This window comes from Muscardinus avellanarius (assembly GCF_963383645.1).
Source record: "Muscardinus avellanarius genome assembly, chromosome: 11".
Lineage (NCBI taxonomy): Eukaryota > Metazoa > Chordata > Mammalia > Rodentia > Gliridae > Muscardinus > Muscardinus avellanarius.
Genome location: NC_137797.1, coordinates 71,878,651 through 71,898,386, shown reverse-complemented (window position 1 = coordinate 71,898,386; position 19,736 = coordinate 71,878,651). Strand labels below are relative to the sequence as shown.

Genomic DNA, 19,736 nt, shown 5'->3' with positions numbered 1-19,736 from the left:
GGGGTGTGTGTGGCTGGAAGTACCCCAATATATAAAGCATAGGGTTTGGGGTGGGGCTAGCAGGGTGAGAATGCCAATTCTCTCATGACATCCAGAGTCTCGCGATGCCTGGAGTATGTCTCGTGATGTTTGGAGTCTAGTGACACCTTGTGATATCTCTGCTTCTGGCTTCCAGGTTCCGCCTCCTGCCCCAACTGCGGAGTCACATGGAGGAAGGGAGGGACCTGACCTATCAAGGTACATGCTTCTTCTCCCTTAGAGAGGTGTAATTTCTTCCTCTCTCTCTTTCTTGTTTGCTTTATTTGGGAGGCTGAGACAGGAGGATTACAGGTTTGTGGCCAGCCTCAACAACTTAGGCCCTCTGCAATTTAGTGAGACCCTGTTTTAAGAAAAAGAATAAAAAATAGGACTGGGGGTATAGCTCAAAGATAGAATGTCCCTGGGTTGAATCCCAAAAAAGTAAAATAGGAGCCTGGCATGGTGGTGACACTTATAATCCCTGTACATGAGAGGCAGAGACAGGAGGATTGCAGGTTTGTGGCAAGCCTCAACAACTTAGGCCCTTTGCAATTTAGTGTGACCTGGTTTCAAGATTAATAATAAAAGCTGGGTGTGGTGACATGTGCTTGTAATTCCAGCATTTGGGAGGCTGAGAAAGGAGGATCTGGGTTCGTGGCCAGCCTCAGCTACTTAGTGAGGCCCTTTACAACTTAGTGAGATCTTGTTTCAAAATAAAGAATAAAAAATTTAAAAATGGGCAGGGGGTGTAGCTTACAGATAGAATGCCCTTGGGTTCCATCCCCAGTACCAAAAAAAAAAAAAAAAAAGATAAAAAAAATAAAAAGGGGGGCTGGAGGTGTAGCTCAGAGGTACAGTGCCCCTGGGTTCAACCCCCAGCACCACACACACACACACACACACACACACACACACACACATACACACACACACGTAAAATAGGTTGGGTGTAGCTTAGAGGTAGAATGCCCCTTGTGTTTAATCCCTAGTACCACACCTCCTATACACACACACACACACACACACACACACACACACACACACACACACACAAACACACAGAGCAAAATTCTCTCTCTCACACACACACACACATTTATGGAAAGAGCTTGAAGAGACATTTCTCCAAAGATACACAAATTACCAATAAACAAATGAAAAGATACTCAATACTTCTAAACAGTTGGAAATGCAAATCAAAACTATAATGAAGCCGGGTGTGGTGGTGCACGCTGTAATCCCAGCATTTGGGAGGCTGAGACCAGAGGATCATGGTTCGTGGACAGCTTCAGCTACTTAGTGAGGCCCTCAGTAACTTAGTGAGACCCTGTTTTGAAATAAAGAATAAAAAACAGGGCAGGGGATGTAGCTCAGAGGTCAAATGACCCTGAGTTCCATCCCTAGACCCGCAAAAAAAAAAAAAAAAAAAAAAGCTATAATGAGAAGCCAGGCATGGTGGTGCAATCCTAGTATTTAGGAGGCTAAGACAGGAGGATCACAGGTTCAGGGACAGCCTCAGCAAGTCGTGAAACTCTCATCAACCTAGGGAGACCCATTTCCAAATAAGAAATAAAATTGGTCTGGGGGTATAGCTTACAGGTGGAATGCCTCTGGGTTCAATTCTCTTTCTCTCTCTCTCTCTCTCTCTATATATATATATATATATATATATGTATATATATATATATATATACCACTATTTTTAAAAAACCCAGTGTGGTACTGCATGTATGTAATCACAGTACTTGGAAGGGTAAGTCAGGAGAATCACAGGTTTGAGGACAGCCTCAGCAAGTAGTGATATGCTCATCAACCTAGAGACCCTGTTTCAAAATAAAAAATAAAATAGGGCTGAGGGTGTAGCTTGGAAGTAGAATGTCCCTGGCTTTAATCCCCAGTAAAACACACACACACACACACACACACACACACACACACACACACACACTAAAACAAACAAGCAAACAAACAAGCTGGGCTTGGTGGTGCACTCCTATAATCCCAGTACTTGGAAAGTTAGGACAGGAGAATTGCAAGTTCAGGGCCAGCCTCAGCACAACATTGAAACTTTCAGCAACCTAGCAAGACTATGTTTCAGAATAAAATAAAATAGGTCAATCTTGAAAGTAGAATGCCTCTGAATTCAATTCCCCCACAAAATTAATAACAACAAAAACAAGTGTTGGAGCTGGGCGTGGTGGCACACGCTTATAATCCCAACATTCAGGAGGTTGAGACAGGAGGATTATTGTGGACAGCCTCAGCTACTTAGTGAGGCCCTTTGTAACTCAGTGAGACCCTGTTTCAAAATAAAGAATAGAAATAGGGCTGGGGGTGTAGCTCGAAGGTAGAATGCCTCTGGCTTCCATCCCTAGCACTGAAGAAAAAAAAAGTATTAGCAAGGATGTGGAGAAATTGGAAGGAACTCTTACATATTTGTGTGTGTGTGTGTGTCTGTGTATGTGTTACCAGGGATTGAACTCAGGGGCATTCTACCTCCTAGCTATACCCTAAACCCTATTTTATTATTATTATTATTATTTATTATTATTATTATTATTATTATTAGTAGTAGTAGTAGTAGTAGTAGTAGTGGTGGTGGTACTGAGGATGGAACCCTTCTACCTCCGGGCTACACTCCCAGACTTATGTTTTTTTATATTTTATTTGGAAACAGGGTCTCTTAAGCCAGCGAGTCTGGCTTCGAACCTGTGCAATCATCCTTGGGAGGCTGGTTTTACCTCCCAAGCGTGGGGATTACAAGCGTGTGCCACCACGCCCAGCCCTATTTTTTTTATTTTGAAACAGAGTTTCACTAAATTGCAGAGGGCCTCATAAGATTGCCTAGGCTGGCTGTGAATCTGGAATCCTTCTGTCTCAGTCTCCCAAATATTGGGATTACAAGCATGTCTACCACACCTGGCTCTTACATACTTTTGATGGGGGTGTAAAGTGATGCACACTCTAGAAAACAGTATGATGATATCTAAAAAAAAAACAAAAAACCAAGGGTGGTGTTACATACCTGTAATCCCAGGACTCAGAAAGCTAAGAAAGGAGAATTACAGGTTCAAGGACAGCCTCAGTAACTTAGTGAAGCAATGTTTTGAAATAAAAATTGAAAAAGGATAGGGGTGTAGCTCAGAGGTAGAATGCCCCCTGGTTAAATCACCAGTACCAAATAATAAATAAATATAAAAATAGGAAATAGCCAGGCATGGTAGCACATGCTTGTAATCCCCGTGCTTAGGAGGCAGAGACAAGAGCATCGTGCAGGTTTGAACCCAGCTTCACAGGCTAAGAGACCCTGTTTCCAAAAAAACCAAAAACATAAAATAGGTCTAGGAGTGTAGCCCGGAGGTAAAAGGGTTTCCAGGAATCCCAGTACCACCAAAAATATAAAATAAAATAAATAAAATAAAAACTAAAAATGGGACTATCATGTGACCTAGCAATCTCATTTCTGGTTATATGCCTAAAAGAATTGAATTTCAAACCCTGATTTCACTTAACATAATGTCCATTTGGTCTAGTTTCTATTGGGGTGTGTGTGTGTGTGTGTGTGTGTGTGTGTGTGTGTGTGTGTGCCTGCCTGTATGTGTTTGGGGGGAGGAGTACTAGCATTTGAACCCAGAAGTGTTCCATCTCCAAGCTACACACTCCTTCAGCCCTTTTATATTTTATTTTAAAAGTGGGTCATGCCAGGCATGGCGGCCCACGCTTGTAATCCCAGCCTGACACAGGAGGAACGCAGATTTGAGGCCAGCCTCAGCTACTTAGTGAAGCCCTCTGCAACTTAGTGAGACTCTGTTTCAAAATAAAGAATAAAATAGGGTTGGGGATATAGTTCAGAGATAGAATGCCCCTGATTCAATCCCCATTACCCTCCCCACACAAACCCAAAAGAAAGAAAGAAAAATGTCACATTGAGCCGGACGTGGTGGCTCACACTTGTAATCCCAGCATTCGGGAGGCTAAGACTGGAGGATCGTGGTTCGCGGGCAGCCTCAGCTACTTAGTGAGGCCCTCTGCAATTCAGTGAGACCCTGCTTCAAAATAAATAATTAAAAAAAAATAGGGCAGGGGGTGTGGCTTGGAGGTCGAATACCCCTGGGTTCCATCTCCAGACCCGCAAAAAAATAAAATAAAATAAAAGTCACATTGGCGAGGCATGGTGGTAATCCTAGTACTTGGGAGGCTGAGACAAGAGGATAGAAGGTTTTAGGACAGCCTCGTTAATTAGTGAGACTCTCATCAACCTAATAAGACCCTGTTTCAAATAAAAATAATACAGGGCTAGGGGTATAGCTCAGAGGTAGTTGTGGAGAGCTTCACTAATTTTTTTTTTTTTTTTTTTTTTTTTTTTGCAGGTCTGTGGATGGACCCAGGGGCATTTGACCTCCGAGCTACACCCCTTTCCCTATTTTTTATTCTTTATTTTGAATCACTAAGTTGTGGAGGGCCTCACTAAGTAGCTGAGGCTGTCGGCGAACCACGATCCTCTGGTCTCAGCCTCCCGAATGCTGGGATTACAAGTGTATGCCACTATGCCTGGCTCTTCACTAAATTGTGGAGACTGTCTGCAAACCTGTGATCTTCCTGTCTCGGCCTCTCAAATAGGGAATTATGGAATTTATCACCATGCTTGGCTTTTATTTTTTATTTTTTTTTGTGCTGGGCATTGAAACCAGGGACATTCTATCTGTGCCAGTATTGGGAAATTGCCCTCTTATTGTTTTCCAATAAAAATGTAAAAGGTAGTCAGGGCCTGAATGCTGTGCAGGCATGGGCAGGGAGAAACACAGCTTTGCCTGTTACACTTCAGAGTCCCTTCCACTTTCCTTTGATCTGATGTTGCCCCATAGTAAGAATGTAGAGGCAATTGGAACCTTAAAAATAAATAAAAGTGATTTAAAAGCCGGGTGTGGTGGCACATGCTTGTAATCCCAGTACTTGGGAAACGAAGACTGGAGGATCACAGGTACCTGCCCATCCTCAAGTATTTATTTATTGTTTTATTATTTATTTATTTATTTATTTATTTATTGGTGATACTGGGGTTCCTGGAAACTCTTCTACCTCCGGGCTATACTTCCAGACCTATTTTATATTTTGTATGGAAACAGGGTCTCTTAAGCCAGCAAGGCTGGCTCTGAACCAGCACCATCCTCCTGTTTCTGCCTCCCAAGCACGGTGATTACAAGCATGTGCCACCACGCCCGGACATCCTCAACTATTTAGTGAGGCCCTCTGCAACTTAGTGAGACCTTGTTTTAAAATAAAGAATAATACCCGGAGGTAGAAGACTCCTGGGTTCCATCCCCAGTACCCCCCCAAAAAAAATAATAAAAAACCTAGTTGGGCATTGTGGTGCACACTTGTAGTCCCAATATTTGGGAGGATGATACAGGAGGATCCAGGTTCACGGTCAGCTACTTAGTGAGGCCCTTTGCAACTTAGTGAGACCCTGTTCCAAAATAAAGAATAAAAAATAGGTCTGGAGATGTAGCTCAGAGGTGGAATGCCCCTGGGTTCCATACCAAGCACCACCAAAAAAAAAAAAAAAAAAAAAAAAAAAAATCGGGCTGGGGGTGTACCTTGGAGGTAGAATGCTCCTGGGATCTATCTCCAGTACCACAAAATAAATAAATAAAAATAAAAAAATAAAAGCTCTGAGATCACAAGTAGCCCTGTATGGCATATCTTAAATCCATAAAGAAACAAGAACCTTATGCCTTGCTTTTGGGGATTACAGTTACACTAACTGCAATCAGTGCCTCTGGCTCCCCCCCTCCTTTTTTTTTTTTTTTTTTTTTTGCGGGTCTGGGGATGGAATCCTGGGGCATTTAACCTCTGAGCTACACCCCCTGCCCTATTTTTTATTCTTTATTTAAAACAGGGTCTCACTGAGTTGCAAAGGGCCTCACTAAGTAGCTGAGGCTGTCCACGAACCGTGATCCTCTGGTCTCGGCCTCCCGAATGCTGGAATTACAAGCGTGCACCGCCATGCCCGGCTTCTGTCTCCCTTTTTCTCTGTGACCCGGCCTTGGTGTGTGGGATGTAGCCTCCATATGTTACTTCAAAGTACCAATAATTGGTGGGCAACCAGTATAGTGAGATAAAGAAAGATCATTGGCATTAGCATTTAGTAAGTGCACTGACCAGAGAAGATAATACCACCTGCTTGAGAAAATGAGTTGCTAGCCCATTGACTTGGTAACACTGATGAGAGAATCTCAATAAAAACTGTATTTAAGAGCCGGGCATGATGGCTCACGCTTGTAATCTCAGCATTTGGGAGGCTGAGACAGGAGGAATGCAGTTCGCAGACAGCCTCAGCTACTTAGTGAGGCCCTCTGCAACTCAGTAAGACCCTGTTTCAAAATAAAGAATAAAAAATTGGGCAGGGGCTGTAGCTCGGAGGTCAAATGCCTCTGGGTTCTATCCCCCGACCCCCCCCCAAAAAAAAAAGTAGGGCTGGGGGTGTAGCTTGGAGGTAGAATGCCCATGGGTTTCATCCCCAGTACCACAAAACAAACAAACTGTATTTAAGGACTTAAAGTCCAAGAGGAGGAAGAGCTTTATTTTCAGGCTCTGTAGCTTGTCTCTCTGGCACTTTGCCTTTTTTCTTTCCTTTCTATTTCTTACTTTGTAATAAAGACTTGCTTAAACTTTAATCGAGCTGTCTTGATTTCCCAATTCAACATAACAATTTGTTTGTTTGTTTGTTTGTTTTGCAGTACTGAGAATGGAACCCAGGGTCATTCTATCTCCAAGCTGAACCCCAGCCCTACTTTTTTATTCTTCATTTTGAAACAGGGTCTCACTGAGTTGCAGAGGTCCTCATTAAGTAACTGAGGCTGGCCACAAACCCGGATCCTGCTGTCTCAGCCTACAGAATGCTGGGATTACAAGCGTGGGCCACCACGCCCGGCCAACATATCTATCTGAATCAAGAAAAAGAGCCTACAACACTGTTTGTTTGTTTGTTTGTAGTCCCAGGAATTGAATCCATTCTACCCCTGAGCTACATCTCAGCCCTATTTTTTGGTTTGTTTGTTTGTTTGTTTGTTTGTTTGTTTATGGTACTGGGAATGAAACCCAGGTGCTTTCTACCTCTGGGCTACACTCCCCTACCTATTTTATATTTTATTTGGAAACAGGGTCTCACTGAGTTGCTTATTTTTTGTGGTACTGGAGATGGAACCCAGAGATATTCTACCTCCGAGCTGCATCCCCAGCCCTAGTTTTCATCCTTCATTTTGAAACTGGGTCTCACTGAGTTGCAAAGGGCCTCACTAAGCGGCTGAGGCTGTCTGTGAACAGCAGTCCTCTTATCTCGGCCTCCCTAAGGCTGGGATTACAAATGTGGCCACCACACCCCACTTACTCTTCATTTTGAAATTTAGGTCTAGCTAAATTGCTGAGAGCCTCACTAAGATGCTGAGGCTGGCTTTGAACCTTCAATGCTACTAACTCAGCTTCCCAAGTACTGGGATTATAAGTGTAGGAATGCAGGAAGAAAGGTCTTCCCCAGCCTGAGGTTTTAGTTAAGGAAGCCCTTTCCAATATTAGAGTTAAGGGAATATTATATAGAAATAGAACATAATGTAGGATGTTAGCATATAAGGTTAGGATAAGAATGTAGCAGTTTGTATAAGCAATGAATTGAGTAAACGGGCAAACCTCTTACTTCTGTTATAATCTGCTTAGAATCCTGGCTTAGGCACCGGAGATGGTGTCCAGAGATAGCCGTTTGTCTTAGATAGGGGTGGTATGTAGAGAATGTAGGGAGCTTGTAGAAGTTATCTGTAGGGAAAACGTTTGCTAGCTAGGGGCGGCTCCTGAAGCACGAGCTCACCTCCCCCATAGGGAAGACAAAGGAGACCTTTGGCGGGCAATGACGTAGGGAGGCAGCTCTGTAAAACCATTTGCTGTAATTCAAATGTATGTGTGATTGCTTTAAAATTATTGGTTGTACCTGTTTACCAGTTTATTTAATTGGATGTATCTTTCGTGGGCTTCTCTTTGGCGGGCTCTGACGTGTGTGCCCGCTCCCTATTCCGGCTATAAAGTCAAAGCGAGCTGGAGGCTGGGGGCCGGCCCTCAACTGAACTCCCTCGACTAGTGAGTGACGTCTGGGGTTCGACCCCTGGCTAGCCAGGAAAGAGCTGCAGCACAATAAACCCTGCTTGATATTACATCTCTTGTGTGTCCTTCGTTATTTGGGTTGGTGGGCGAATCTCGAACTCTTCATAAGCATGGGTAACTACACCGAGCTCTTTTTTTTTTTTTTGCGGGTCTAGGGATGGAACGCAGGGGCATTCAACCTCTGAACTACATCACTGCACTAGTTTTTATTCTTTATTTTGAAACAGAGTCTCACTGAGTCTCACTAAGTAGCTGAGGCTGTCCATGAACCACAATCCTCCAGTCTCAGCCTCCCGAATGCTGGGATTACAAGGTGCGCCACCACGCCCAGCTCACAGAGCTCTTTTATTTTTATTTTTTGTATTTTGAAATAAGGTCTCACTAAATTACTGAGGAGATAGAAAGGAAATAGGCAGATAGGGAAGAGGCCTCAGTAGAGAAAGCTTAATTTCCTGCTCTTCCAAGGCTCAGAGATAAGAAGGACCAAAGCTTCACAAAACCATCTGTTTACTAATCAACAAACCCAGGAGACATCACTGGAGCAAGTCTGACACTCCTACTGAAAGGAGACTCTTCAAAGGACATGCAAATACCCTATGCAAATTTTGAGAGCTTCTTCCCAGAATCCCAAATTCACCACAACCAACAGAGGACATGCAGACATATATAACCCCTAGCACAGTCACCAAGACGGTTTTTCCCTCTCGGGGAACCCTTTCCCTTTGGGGAGCTTTTCTCTCTCTCTTGCAGGTTGTGTTAGCCTTGAGAGAAGGCAGAGTGCAATGAAGGCATTTGGCCTGGGCTACACTCAGGTAGTGACCTGAAGGCCTCTGCTGGACATCAAGGCTGACCAGGGCCCCTAGGGGTGACCTGCACTTCCTTTCTGGCAGATCACGTGGACTCTGGGAGAAAGCAGTTTGCAACTGACGGCACTTGGCTTGGGCTACACTCGGGTAGTGACCTGAAGGCAGCTACTGGACACCAGAGCCCTGATGTGTTCTGCCACTTTCCCTATTCCTTTCTGGCAGATCACATGGACTCTGGGAGAAAGCAGCTTTCAACTGAAGGCATTTGGCTTGGACTACCTTCAAGTATTGTCCTGAAGGCAGCTGCTGGACTCCAGAGCCCCAACAGCCCCTTTGGGGTGTTCGTCCACTTTTCCCTATTCCCTGCTGCTTCCAATAAACCTTTTTACTCCCCTTCCTGCGGTCTGCGGGTGTCATTCTTCAGTCGCTGCAGTCAAGAATCCGGTAAGGAAAAGCAGAGTTTCTTCTTAAGAACCCCCCCCCCCCGTTTCATCTTGGGGGCTCAGAAGAAACCCCCGTTTCATTACCATGAGCTGCTATCAAACCTTTGCTCTTCCTTTCTTAGCCTCTCAAGTACTGGGATTACAGGTTTGTGTCACTACATCCATCTGAAATTAGTTCTTTTTTTTGTGTGTGTGGTACTAGGGGTGGAACCCAGGGGCTTTCTACCTCCAGGCTATACTCCCAGACCTATTTTTTAAAATATTTTATTTGGAAACAGGGTCTCACTAAGTTGCTGAGATCCTCACTAAGTAGCTGAGGCTGGCTTCGAACCTGTGTGATTCTCCTGTCTCAGCCTCCCAAGCACGGGGATTATAAGTGTGCGCCACCACGCCTGGCTTGAGGCTGGCTTTTAACCTGTGTGATCCTCCTGTCTCAGCTTCCCAAGCACTAGGATTACAATCATGCGCCACCACGCCCAGCTAAAATTAGTTGATTTTGACTGATTTTTCTTTTTCTCTCTTCTCTTGCTACTCTTGTCTCCCCTTCTCGCTTCCTCTCCCTCTCCCTCTCCCTCTCATATTGGTATTGAAGATTGAACCCAGGGTCACACACATTCTCAACCCCCAGCCTGGCTTCTTTCTTTTTCTTTCCTCTTTTCTTTCTTTCTTTCTTTCTTTCTTTCTTTCTTTCTTTCTTTCTTTCTTTCTTTCTTTCTTGTACTGGGGATTGAAACCAGGGGCATTCTACCTCTAAGCTATACCTCTACCCTTATTTTTTTGGAGAAGGGGTACTGAGAATTAAACCCAGAGGCATTCTACCTCCAGCTGTACTCCCAGAACGATTTTGTCTTATTTGGAAATAGGATCTTACTAGGTTGATGAGAATCTCACTACTTGCTGAGGCTGTCCTGGAACCTGCAATCCTCTGTCTTAGCCTCCCAAGTATTAGGATTACAAGCCTGCCCCACCATGCTTAGCTTCCCTTCCCCTAGTTTTATTTTCTTTCTTCTTTCTTTCTTTCTTTCTTTCTTTCTTTCTTTCTTTCTTTCTTCTTTCTTTCTTCTTTCTTTCTTTCTTTCTTTTTATTTTTTTGCGGGTCTGGGGATGGAACCCAGGGGCATTTGACCTCCGAGCTACACCCCCTGCCCTATTTTTTTTTCTTTGTTTTGAAACCGGGTCTCACTGAGTTGCAGAGGGCCTCACTAAGTAGCTGAGGCTGTCCACGAACTGCGATCCTCCAGGTCTCAGCCTCCCGAATGCTGGGATTACAAGCGTGCGCCACCATGCCCGGCTTTATTCTTTATTTTAAAACAGCATCTCACTAAGTTGCGAAATGCCTCACTAAGCAGCTGAGGTTGTCTTCAAACCTGTGACCCTCCTGTCTCAGCCTCCCAAGTACAGGATTATAGGTATGCACCACTGTGCTTGGCTCTGGTTTATTTCTTATATTGCATTATTCTTACTAATTTACATTAAATACAGGTTTCAGTAACTACAATACTGTTATACTGCCTTACTTTACCATCAGAGAAAAAAGGAATTAAATATACAGTTGATACAAAAAAATTTTCATTACTGTTGGACATTATACCAACAAAAAAGGTAGTAATGAGAAGACAGCTAGCTGTTTGGGGGGAAGATAGCCTTTTGGTCAATTAGACTGGCAGCATAGCTCTTTTGGATAAATCCTTGGCCCAAAACTATTTCTAAGTGCTAACGCTAATGTCTTAAATTGCTCTTTAGAATTTTTTTTTTTTTTTTTTTTTGTACTGGGGATGGAACCCAGGGTCATTCTACCACCGAGCTACACCCCAGCCCTATTTTTTTATTCTTTATTTTGAAACAGGGTCTCACTGAGTTTCAGAGGGCCTCACTAAGTAACTGAGGCTGTACACGAACCACGATCCTCCTGTCTGGGCCTCCCAAATGCTGAGATTACAAGCATGCGCCACCATATCCGGTTTAGAATTTTGTTCTTTGAAGTTACTGGCCCATATTAAAATAAGAATATCCTTGGAGAGTTAACATTCAGATATGTAATTAACACATTAGATTGAATAAATTTATCAACTTTTTCCTACATGATACTCGCTAAAAATAGGTTTGGAAGAAGATGAATATCTAGGTTTAGTTTAGAAGCTTGGAGATAGAAACTGCTTTTGGGAACTCTAGCAGAGGAAGCATATGGCAGTATACACATACCAAGGAGATGAGGTGGCATGAAAAACTTATAAAAACTGTGATGTGGCCAGGCTGGTGGTACACATCTGTAATATTAGGACTTGGGAGGCTGAGACAGGCGGATTACAGGTGTGAGGACTAGTGAAACCCTGTTTCCAAATAAGAAATAAAATAGGCAGTATTTGGGAGGCTGAGACAGGAGGATTGCGGTTTACAGACAGCCTCAACTACTTAGGCCTTTTGCAACTCAGTGATTCCCTGTTTCAAAATAAATAATTTAAAAAAAACAGGGATGGGGATGTAGCCTGGAGGTAGAATGACCCTGGGTTTCATCCCCAGTACAATAAAAAAATACATACATACATACATACATATATGCATACATAAAAATTAAATTGGGCTGGGAGTAAGCTCAAAGGTAAAATGACTCTGGGCTCAATCTCCAATACCAGAAAAATAAAAATAAAACCTGTGATGTGAGCCGGGCGTGGTGGCACATGCTTGCAATCCCAGCATTTGAGATGAGGAGACCTGAGGATCATGAGGATTGCGGTACACAGACAGCCTCAGCTACTTCATGAGGCTCTTTGCAACTCACTGATACCCTGTTTCAAAATAAAGAATAAAAGCTAGGCGTGATGGCGCACACTTGTAATCCCCACACATGGGAGGCAGAGACAGTAGGATCTCGCAGGTTCGAAGCCAGCCTCTCTGGCTTAAGAGACCCTGTTTCCAAATAAAAATATAAAAATAGGTCTGGGAATGTATCCCGGAGGTAGAAGGGTTTCCAGGAACCCTGGTACCACACACACACACACACACACACACACACACACACACACACACAAGAATAAAAATAGGCCTGGGGAGCCAGGTGTGGTGGCGCACTCTTGTAATCCCCCTTAGTGAAGCCCTCCGTAACTTAGTGAGACCCGGTTTCAAAATAAAGAATAAAAAATAGGACATGGGGTGTAGATCAGAAGTCAAATGCCTCTGGGTTCCATACCTAGACCTGAAAAAAAAAAAAAAATAGGCCTGGGGGTGTAGCTCTGAGACCAGAGGATCGTGCTTAGCAGACAGCCTCAGCTACTTACCTTTGCAACTCAGTGAGACCCTGCTCAAAATAAAGAATTAAAAATAGGGCTGGGGGTGTAGCTCTGAGGTAGAATGCCATTGGGTTCCACCAGTACCGCAATAAATAAGTTAATTAATTAATTAATTTACCCAATGAGCTGGGAGTGGTGGCTTTATAATCCTAGCATTCGGGAGGCTGAGACAGGAGGATCATAGGTTCCCTGACAGCCTCATCTACTTAGTGAGGCCCTTTGCAACTCAGTGAGACCCTGTTTCAAAATAAAGAAAAATAAAATTGGGCTGAGGGTGTAGCTCAGATGTATAATGCCCCTGGCTCTTCCATCCCCAGTACTGAAAAAAAAAAAAGTTACTCAGTGTATACCCGTATCAAACATTACTTGGTACTTCATTAATACAATTATTATATTATTTGGGTGTATCAGTTCAAAATAAAAGCCAGGAATGTGGTACATGCCCATATCCCAGTACTTGGGAGGTTGAGACAGGAGAATCACAGGTTTGAAGCCAGCCTGAACAATTTAGCGAGCTCTCAGCAACTTAATGAGACCTTGTTTCCAAATAAAAATTGGTCTGAGGATGTAGCTTGTTATACAGAATACCTCTGGGTTCAATCTGCCACACCACAAAAAAGAAACAGAGAGAGAGAGAGAGAGAGAGAGAGAGAGAGAGAGAGAGAGAGGACTTTTTATTTATTTATTTATTTTTTTAAAGAGTCAGGTATGATGGCGCAGGCCTGTAATCGCAGTACTTGAGAGGCTAAGGCAGGAGTATTGCAGGTTGGAAGCCAACCTCAGCATCTTAGGCCCTCAGAAGCTAGGCAAGACCCTAAGACCCTGTCTCCAAATAAAAAAATAAAAAAGGCTAAGGGTGTAGATCAGAGGTACAATGCCCCTGGGGGCTTATTCTCTAGGAACACACACACACACACACACACACACACACACACACACACACGGGGAAAAAAAACCTAGAATAATTTACAATGAAATAAAGTCACTTCATAGTATATGTATAAATCACTGGCAACAGATACTCTTTGTCCTTAGTGTACCAAATACATAAAAATTTTCATGCCGGGCGTGGTGTTGCATGCTTGTAATCCCAGCATTTGGAAGGGTGAGACAGGAGGATCGTGGTTTGCGGACAGCCTCAGCTATTACTTAGTGAGGCTCTTTGCAACTCAGTGAAACCCTGTTTCAAAATAAAAATGTAAAAAATAGGGCTGAGGATATAGCTTGGAGGTAGAATGCCCCTGGGTTCCATCTGCAGTACACACACACACACACACACACACTTTTCATAAACCCAAAAGGAAAACACAAGCCAGGCATGGTGGCGCATGCTTGTAATCCCAGCATTCGGGAGGCTGAGACCGGAGGATCACGGTTCGCGGACAGCCTCAGCTATTAGTGAGGCCCTCTGCAACTCAGTGAGACCCTGTTTCAAAATAAAGAATAAAAAACAGGGCAGGGGGTATAGCTCGGAGGTTGAATGCCCCTGGGTTCCAACCCTAGACCCGCAAAATAAAAAGGAAAAAAAAAAAAGAAAAAAAAACACAAGACAACACATTTAAGACAGGGAATACTTTATTCAAAATCCATCAGAGATAGAGACAACTTGGGTCTGTGACAAAGCATTTATGTTTTAAAGCATAGGTCAGTAACTGTATATGAGAGCATACACTGCTACATACAAATTAACTGATCAGACCTCCACTTTCCAATGTTTAAATCAGAATAAGCTTCCCTGTAAAAGCAGCACCTTTTGACTTTTTAACTTTAGTATTCCTCTCCTTCCTCCTCACCCTCTCCTTCCACAGAATCCACACCAACCTCCTCATAATCTTTCTCTAGGGCAGCCATGTCCTCACGGGCCTCAGAAAACTCTCCTTCCTCCATCCCCTCACCCACGTACCAGTGAACAAAGGCACGCTTGGCATACATCAGGTCAAACTTGTGGTCCAGGCGAGCCCAGGCCTCAGCAATGGCTGTGGTGTTGCTCAGCATGCACACAGCTCGCTGCACCTTGGCCAGGTCGCCACCGGGTACCACAGTGGGAGGCTGGTAGTTAATGCCAACCTTGAAGCCAGTGGGACACCAATCCACAAACTGGATGGTACGCTTGGTCTTGATGGTGGCAATGGCAGCATTGACATCTTTGGGAACCACATCACCACGGTACAACAGGCAGCAAGCCATGTATTTACCGTGGCGCGGGTCACATTTCACCATCTGGTTGGCTGGCTCAAAGCAGGCATTGGTGATCTCTGCTACAGAAAGCTGTTCATGGTAGGCTTTCTCAGCAGAGATGACAGGGGCATATGTGGCCAGAGGGAAGTGGATGCGGGGATAGGGCACCAGGTTGGTCTGGAATTCTGTCAGATCAACATTCAGGGCTCCATCAAATCTGAGGGAAGCAGTGATGGAGGACACAATCTGACCTATCAACCTATTCAGGTTAGTGTAGGTTGGGCGCTCAATGTCGAGGTTTCTGCGACAGATATCATAGATGGCCTCATTATCTACCATGAAGGCACAATCAGAGTGCTCCAGGGTGGTGTGGGTGGTGAGGATGGAGTTGTAGGGTTCCACCACAGCTGTGGAAACCTGGGGGGCTGGGTAGATGGAGAACTCCAGCTTGGACTTCTTGCCATAATCAACAGAGAGGCGTTCCATCAGCAGGGAGGTGAATCCAGAACCGGTTCCCCCGCCAAAGCTGTGGAAAACCAGGAAGCCCTGAAGACCCGTGCACTGGTCAGCCTGTTAGAAAACAAATGAATAGAAAAAATATTTTTGTTTTTTGATACAATCATAATAAATATACTTTCACTTTTCATATATCTCTAGGATTTAAATCTTATTTTGACAAATGGTTTTTAAAAAATATAGGGAGTTGGATGTGTTGGCACATGCTCGTAATCCCAGTAATTGGGAGGCTGAGACAGGAGGATCTGGGTTCTCAGCCAGTCTCAGTTACTTAGTGAAACCTTCTGCAACTTAGTGAGAACCTGTTTCAAAATAAAGAATAAAAAAAGGGCTGGAGGTGTAGTTCAGAGGTAGAATACTCCTGTGTGTAATCCCCAGTACTGCAAATATATATGTGGGATTAGGCTGTAACATAAGCTACTTAGGAGGCTAAGGCAGGAGGATCACAAGTTCAAGACTAGCCTGGGTAACTTTGTAAGACCTCAAAATACAAAATAAAAATGACTGGGAGAATCTGGGTGTGGTGGTGCACATCTGTAAACCCAGTACTTGGGAGGCTGATACAGGAGGATTGCAGGTTCAAGGACAGTCTCTACAAGTAATGAGACTCTTATCAACCCAGTAAGACCCTGTTTTTAAAAAAGAATAGGGCTGGGGGTGGTTGTGGCTCAGAAGTAGAATGCCCCTGAGTGAAATCTCCAGTACCATAAAAAAGCTAGAAGACATAGCTCAGTGATAAAAGTATTTGTCTAGCATGCACAAGGTCTTGCGGTTTTATGCCCAATACCAAGGAAGGAAGGGAGGGAGGAAAAATCTTGGAATTACTCAGCATTTCTTAAAAAATTCTCAATATTTACAAAATGATGCCAAAGAGTTTATGTTTTAACTGAATTTTTAAAAAAGGAATAATTCATCTCACTATATTTCATTTTTGTGTTTGAAATAAACAGCATTATTTCAATATCTTTCTTATGTTCATTAACTTATTTTATTGTCAATAATAAACATACCAGCTTGCGAATTCGGTCCAAGACGAGGTCAATGATCTCCTTGCCAATGGTGTAGTGGCCCCGGGCATAGTTATTGGCAGCATCTTCCTTGCCTGTGATGAGCTGCTCAGGGTGGAAGAGCTGGCGGTAAGTGCCAGTGCGGACTTCATCTGGAAAAGGAAAAGAGACCAGCCGCCCTTCACTAACCCACAATGGGGTATCATGGAGCCCCCAGGACAGACCTCCGGTCTCAGCACTGTAGGAGTTCACTTGGGTCAGAGGCCAACTCACCAATGACTGTGGGTTCCAGGTCTACAAACACTGCCCTGGGCACGTGCTTGCCCGCGCCCGTCTCACTGAAGAAGGTGTTGAAGGAGTCGTCTCCTCCCCCGATCGTCTTGTCGCTTGGCATCTGGCCATCAGGCTGGATGCCATGCTCCAGGCAGTAGAGCTCCCAGCAGGCGTTGCCGATCTGGACACCAGCCTGGCCAACGTGGATGGAGATGCACTCACGCTGTGGGAAGAATAAAAAAAAAATTATAAAATTAAGTTGCATTTTCAGTAAAATTTAAAATGTATGTAGTAGCATATAAGTATTCTTCAAATTTGTTTGGGATCATATCCTGAATATGACAGAAATGGTTAATGAAAATCACCTGCTACAAATGCTGCAAATGGGTGTGGTCTGAATAATAATGTCACCTTGGGACTGTGTAGCACATGGCGCAAACCCATTGTTCCCACAGCCATACTTAAACAGACTTCGGATTTAAAAAATATTCAAAGCACACATTACGTAAAATAAAGCAAACTGCATTCAATCATTAATTAAAATTCATTTTTTCCTTCTACTTTAGGTCCAAGGTTTCTTGTAAATAGGACTTGCTGTTTCAATGTAGACATCTGTATTGCAGCTGAGGCTAGCAGCCACACCCTTCTTCAGTCTATCTGCAGAATCCATTAATTCTAGGGGGTTAGAAGATAGACAAGATCTGCCTCCTACACTACTGCATTGCTGTATTTGCTGTGCGTGGTGCTAGCCGGTACTGTCTGCTACATTATTTAACAGAGCAAGCTCTATTTCCAGCTACTGCCTACATGATCTCATTGTGCTGCTTTGCCAGTGCTCCTTCTCTGACCCAGCCTAGGACCATGTGCCTGAATTGAAATGAATTAATGAAGATTCACTAGAACAAAAGACAGTACTGCGTACTGGATGCTGAGTACAATTCTTCTTTGTCTGCAGCAATTTCATTACTTTATATTTTTCCAAAATAGTCTCCCCTGTTAAAAAAAAAAAAACCTGAAAAATTATTAGTGTTAAAATATCAGTTCCTAAGTTACAAACAAAGAGTTACCAAACAAAGAGTAAAAGTCCAGTGAAAAGATAATGAAATATTTGATTTAAGACAAAATAGTATTTTCAATCTAAGAGTCTATGCACCACATAATATGCATATTCTTCTTGTTTTAAAAGAGATGTTCTTTATAATCTTTAGGGTTGTAAGTTTCATTGTGTATTCACCGAGTATGGTGGGGGCTAAAGGGCGTTTCCCTGGGTCCTGACAGTTCGGGCGCCCTGGGCTCCACTAAATGGGCTTTCTTCCTCCCCAACCACGCAGCCATGACTGTCTCAGTCTCTCTCTACCTTAGGGTGGGGCATCTCCATTGTCAAGCGAATTGTGCTTTTGCTCATCAAGAAAAAAAAATATATTTCATAGAAGTTTTAACAGTGAATGAAAATACCTTTTGAAGCCCACAGTCTGCAGTGATAAAAGGCTTTTATGAAGTCTTCTGACAGAGGCGGTTTAGTGAGGAGAGCCTCACCCAAAGCCAGAGAAGCAAGAAACAAAACAGCCCCGCCCCTGCGCCTCCCCGACACCGGCTGCCAAGGGCTGCGACAGAAACTAAACATTTTTCTCCCGTTAATATAAGGGTTTCTTTCTGAAATGCCAAAGAACCCGCGAGGGATCTTTTTATACCAACCCCAGGCTCCGTTTGGTCTGTGCCTCCCTGCTCCCACAACCCCCCGGCTACAGTTCCCAAGCCCTCTGGGGGTTTTTGTTTTTCCTGGGGGGGGGGGTGGTTCCTCCTCTCCCGGCCCCAGAACAGGGCTTCCCGGAATTGCCAGCCCCGGCGGCAGCGCGCGGGCCGGGGTCCCCACCCGGGGTCCCCACCCGGGGTCCCCACCCGGGGTCTCCACCCGGGGTCCCCACCCGGGGTCTCCACCCGGGGTCCCCACCCGGGGTCCCCACCCGGGGTCTCCACCCGCGCCCCTCCCGCCCCTTTCCGCACCGCCCTGCGGCGACCGCGGGGCTGAGGACTAGGGGCAGAACAAAGCTCGACTTCTCAAGACGGAAGACGACTTTTACTAGGAGTTTACAAAAAAGAAAGGATTTAAGGTTTTCCGAGCAGCCCCGGGGGCTGCCGGGAGGCAGAGTCTTACCATGGTTGCGGCTTTGCGGCTGCTGCGCAGATGGCGGAGAGAAGAGGCTGCTGCTTCTTACAGCGCGACTCTTAGGCGGTCGATGTAAGAGAACCTGCCGCCCCGGCGGATGCGGCTGCCTTTATACGACCCGGTCGCCATGGGGATGGGCCGGGGCCTTCTCCTGTTGGTCCAGACCCCTCGATCTGCCCAGAGAAGCCTCGGCTGGAGGGTGGTGATTGGTGCAAGCGACATGGGATGAGGTAATCTCTCCTCCACCCCTTTTTCCCCAGCATCCATAGACTGTTCGCATCCTTCAGACAAAGAGACCGTGCAAGGCAGCCAGCCAAGCATCCATTATGGGGTGGGGTTGAGGAGGAGCGGAAAGGGAAGAACGAAAACGGGGCGGATTGTATATTGTTTAATTCTCAAAATGAAGTTAAAATCACCTATGTAAGGGTTTCACCTACATTTGGTCGCAGAATTTGTATTGAGATGAAATAACTGTGGCAAATTACTACCAGTCTTTCTTCCATCGTATATTAAACTCGGCTGTGTTGTTAGTTTTACAGTTAGGATCCAACATCTCCAATTGCTTTAAAAAGAAAATACAAGAGAAGATCAGAGTGATGTTCAGAATGGCTTGGTCAATGTATTTTTTTAATTTAGAAAAGATTCCGTGATAGAGCCACTCAAAATGGTTTCTCGGGATCAAATGATGTTTCACACACACAATAGCTAAACAAAAAGTGGACGAGGGAAAGAAAAACCATATTTGATACAGAACACAAGTAGTTCTAATATGCAGTAATTAAGAGCTAATGCACATACATAAGTAATTTATTAGACACATTCCTTTACCATAAGTCTCTGTGATGTATTTTGTGTGGTTTATTGTCCCTAGAAAAGAGTTATCGTTCCTG

At 44.3% G+C, this 19,736-nt stretch overlaps 1 protein-coding gene across 2 annotated transcripts; it reads right to left on the bottom strand.

Annotated features, from left to right (window-relative positions):
• Positions 1-14,237: 14,237 nt before the first annotated feature.
• Positions 14,238-16,815, bottom strand: LOC308270274 (tubulin alpha-1A chain-like). Of its 2 annotated transcripts, none has more exons than XM_080706082.1 (3): positions 16,680-16,815; positions 16,410-16,558; positions 14,238-15,453 (listed from the first exon to the last, which is right to left on the bottom strand). In XM_080706082.1, the coding sequence occupies exons 1-3, from the start codon at positions 16,798-16,800 to the stop codon at positions 14,473-14,475; spliced, it is 1,251 nt and encodes a 416-aa protein (XP_080562208.1). In that variant the 5' UTR covers positions 16,801-16,815; the 3' UTR covers positions 14,238-14,472. The 2 variants fall into 2 exon arrangements, with proteins under 2 accessions (XP_080562208.1, XP_080562209.1); XM_080706083.1 differs by having other exon boundaries at positions 16,446-16,558.
• Positions 16,816-19,736: the final 2,921 nt, after the last annotated feature.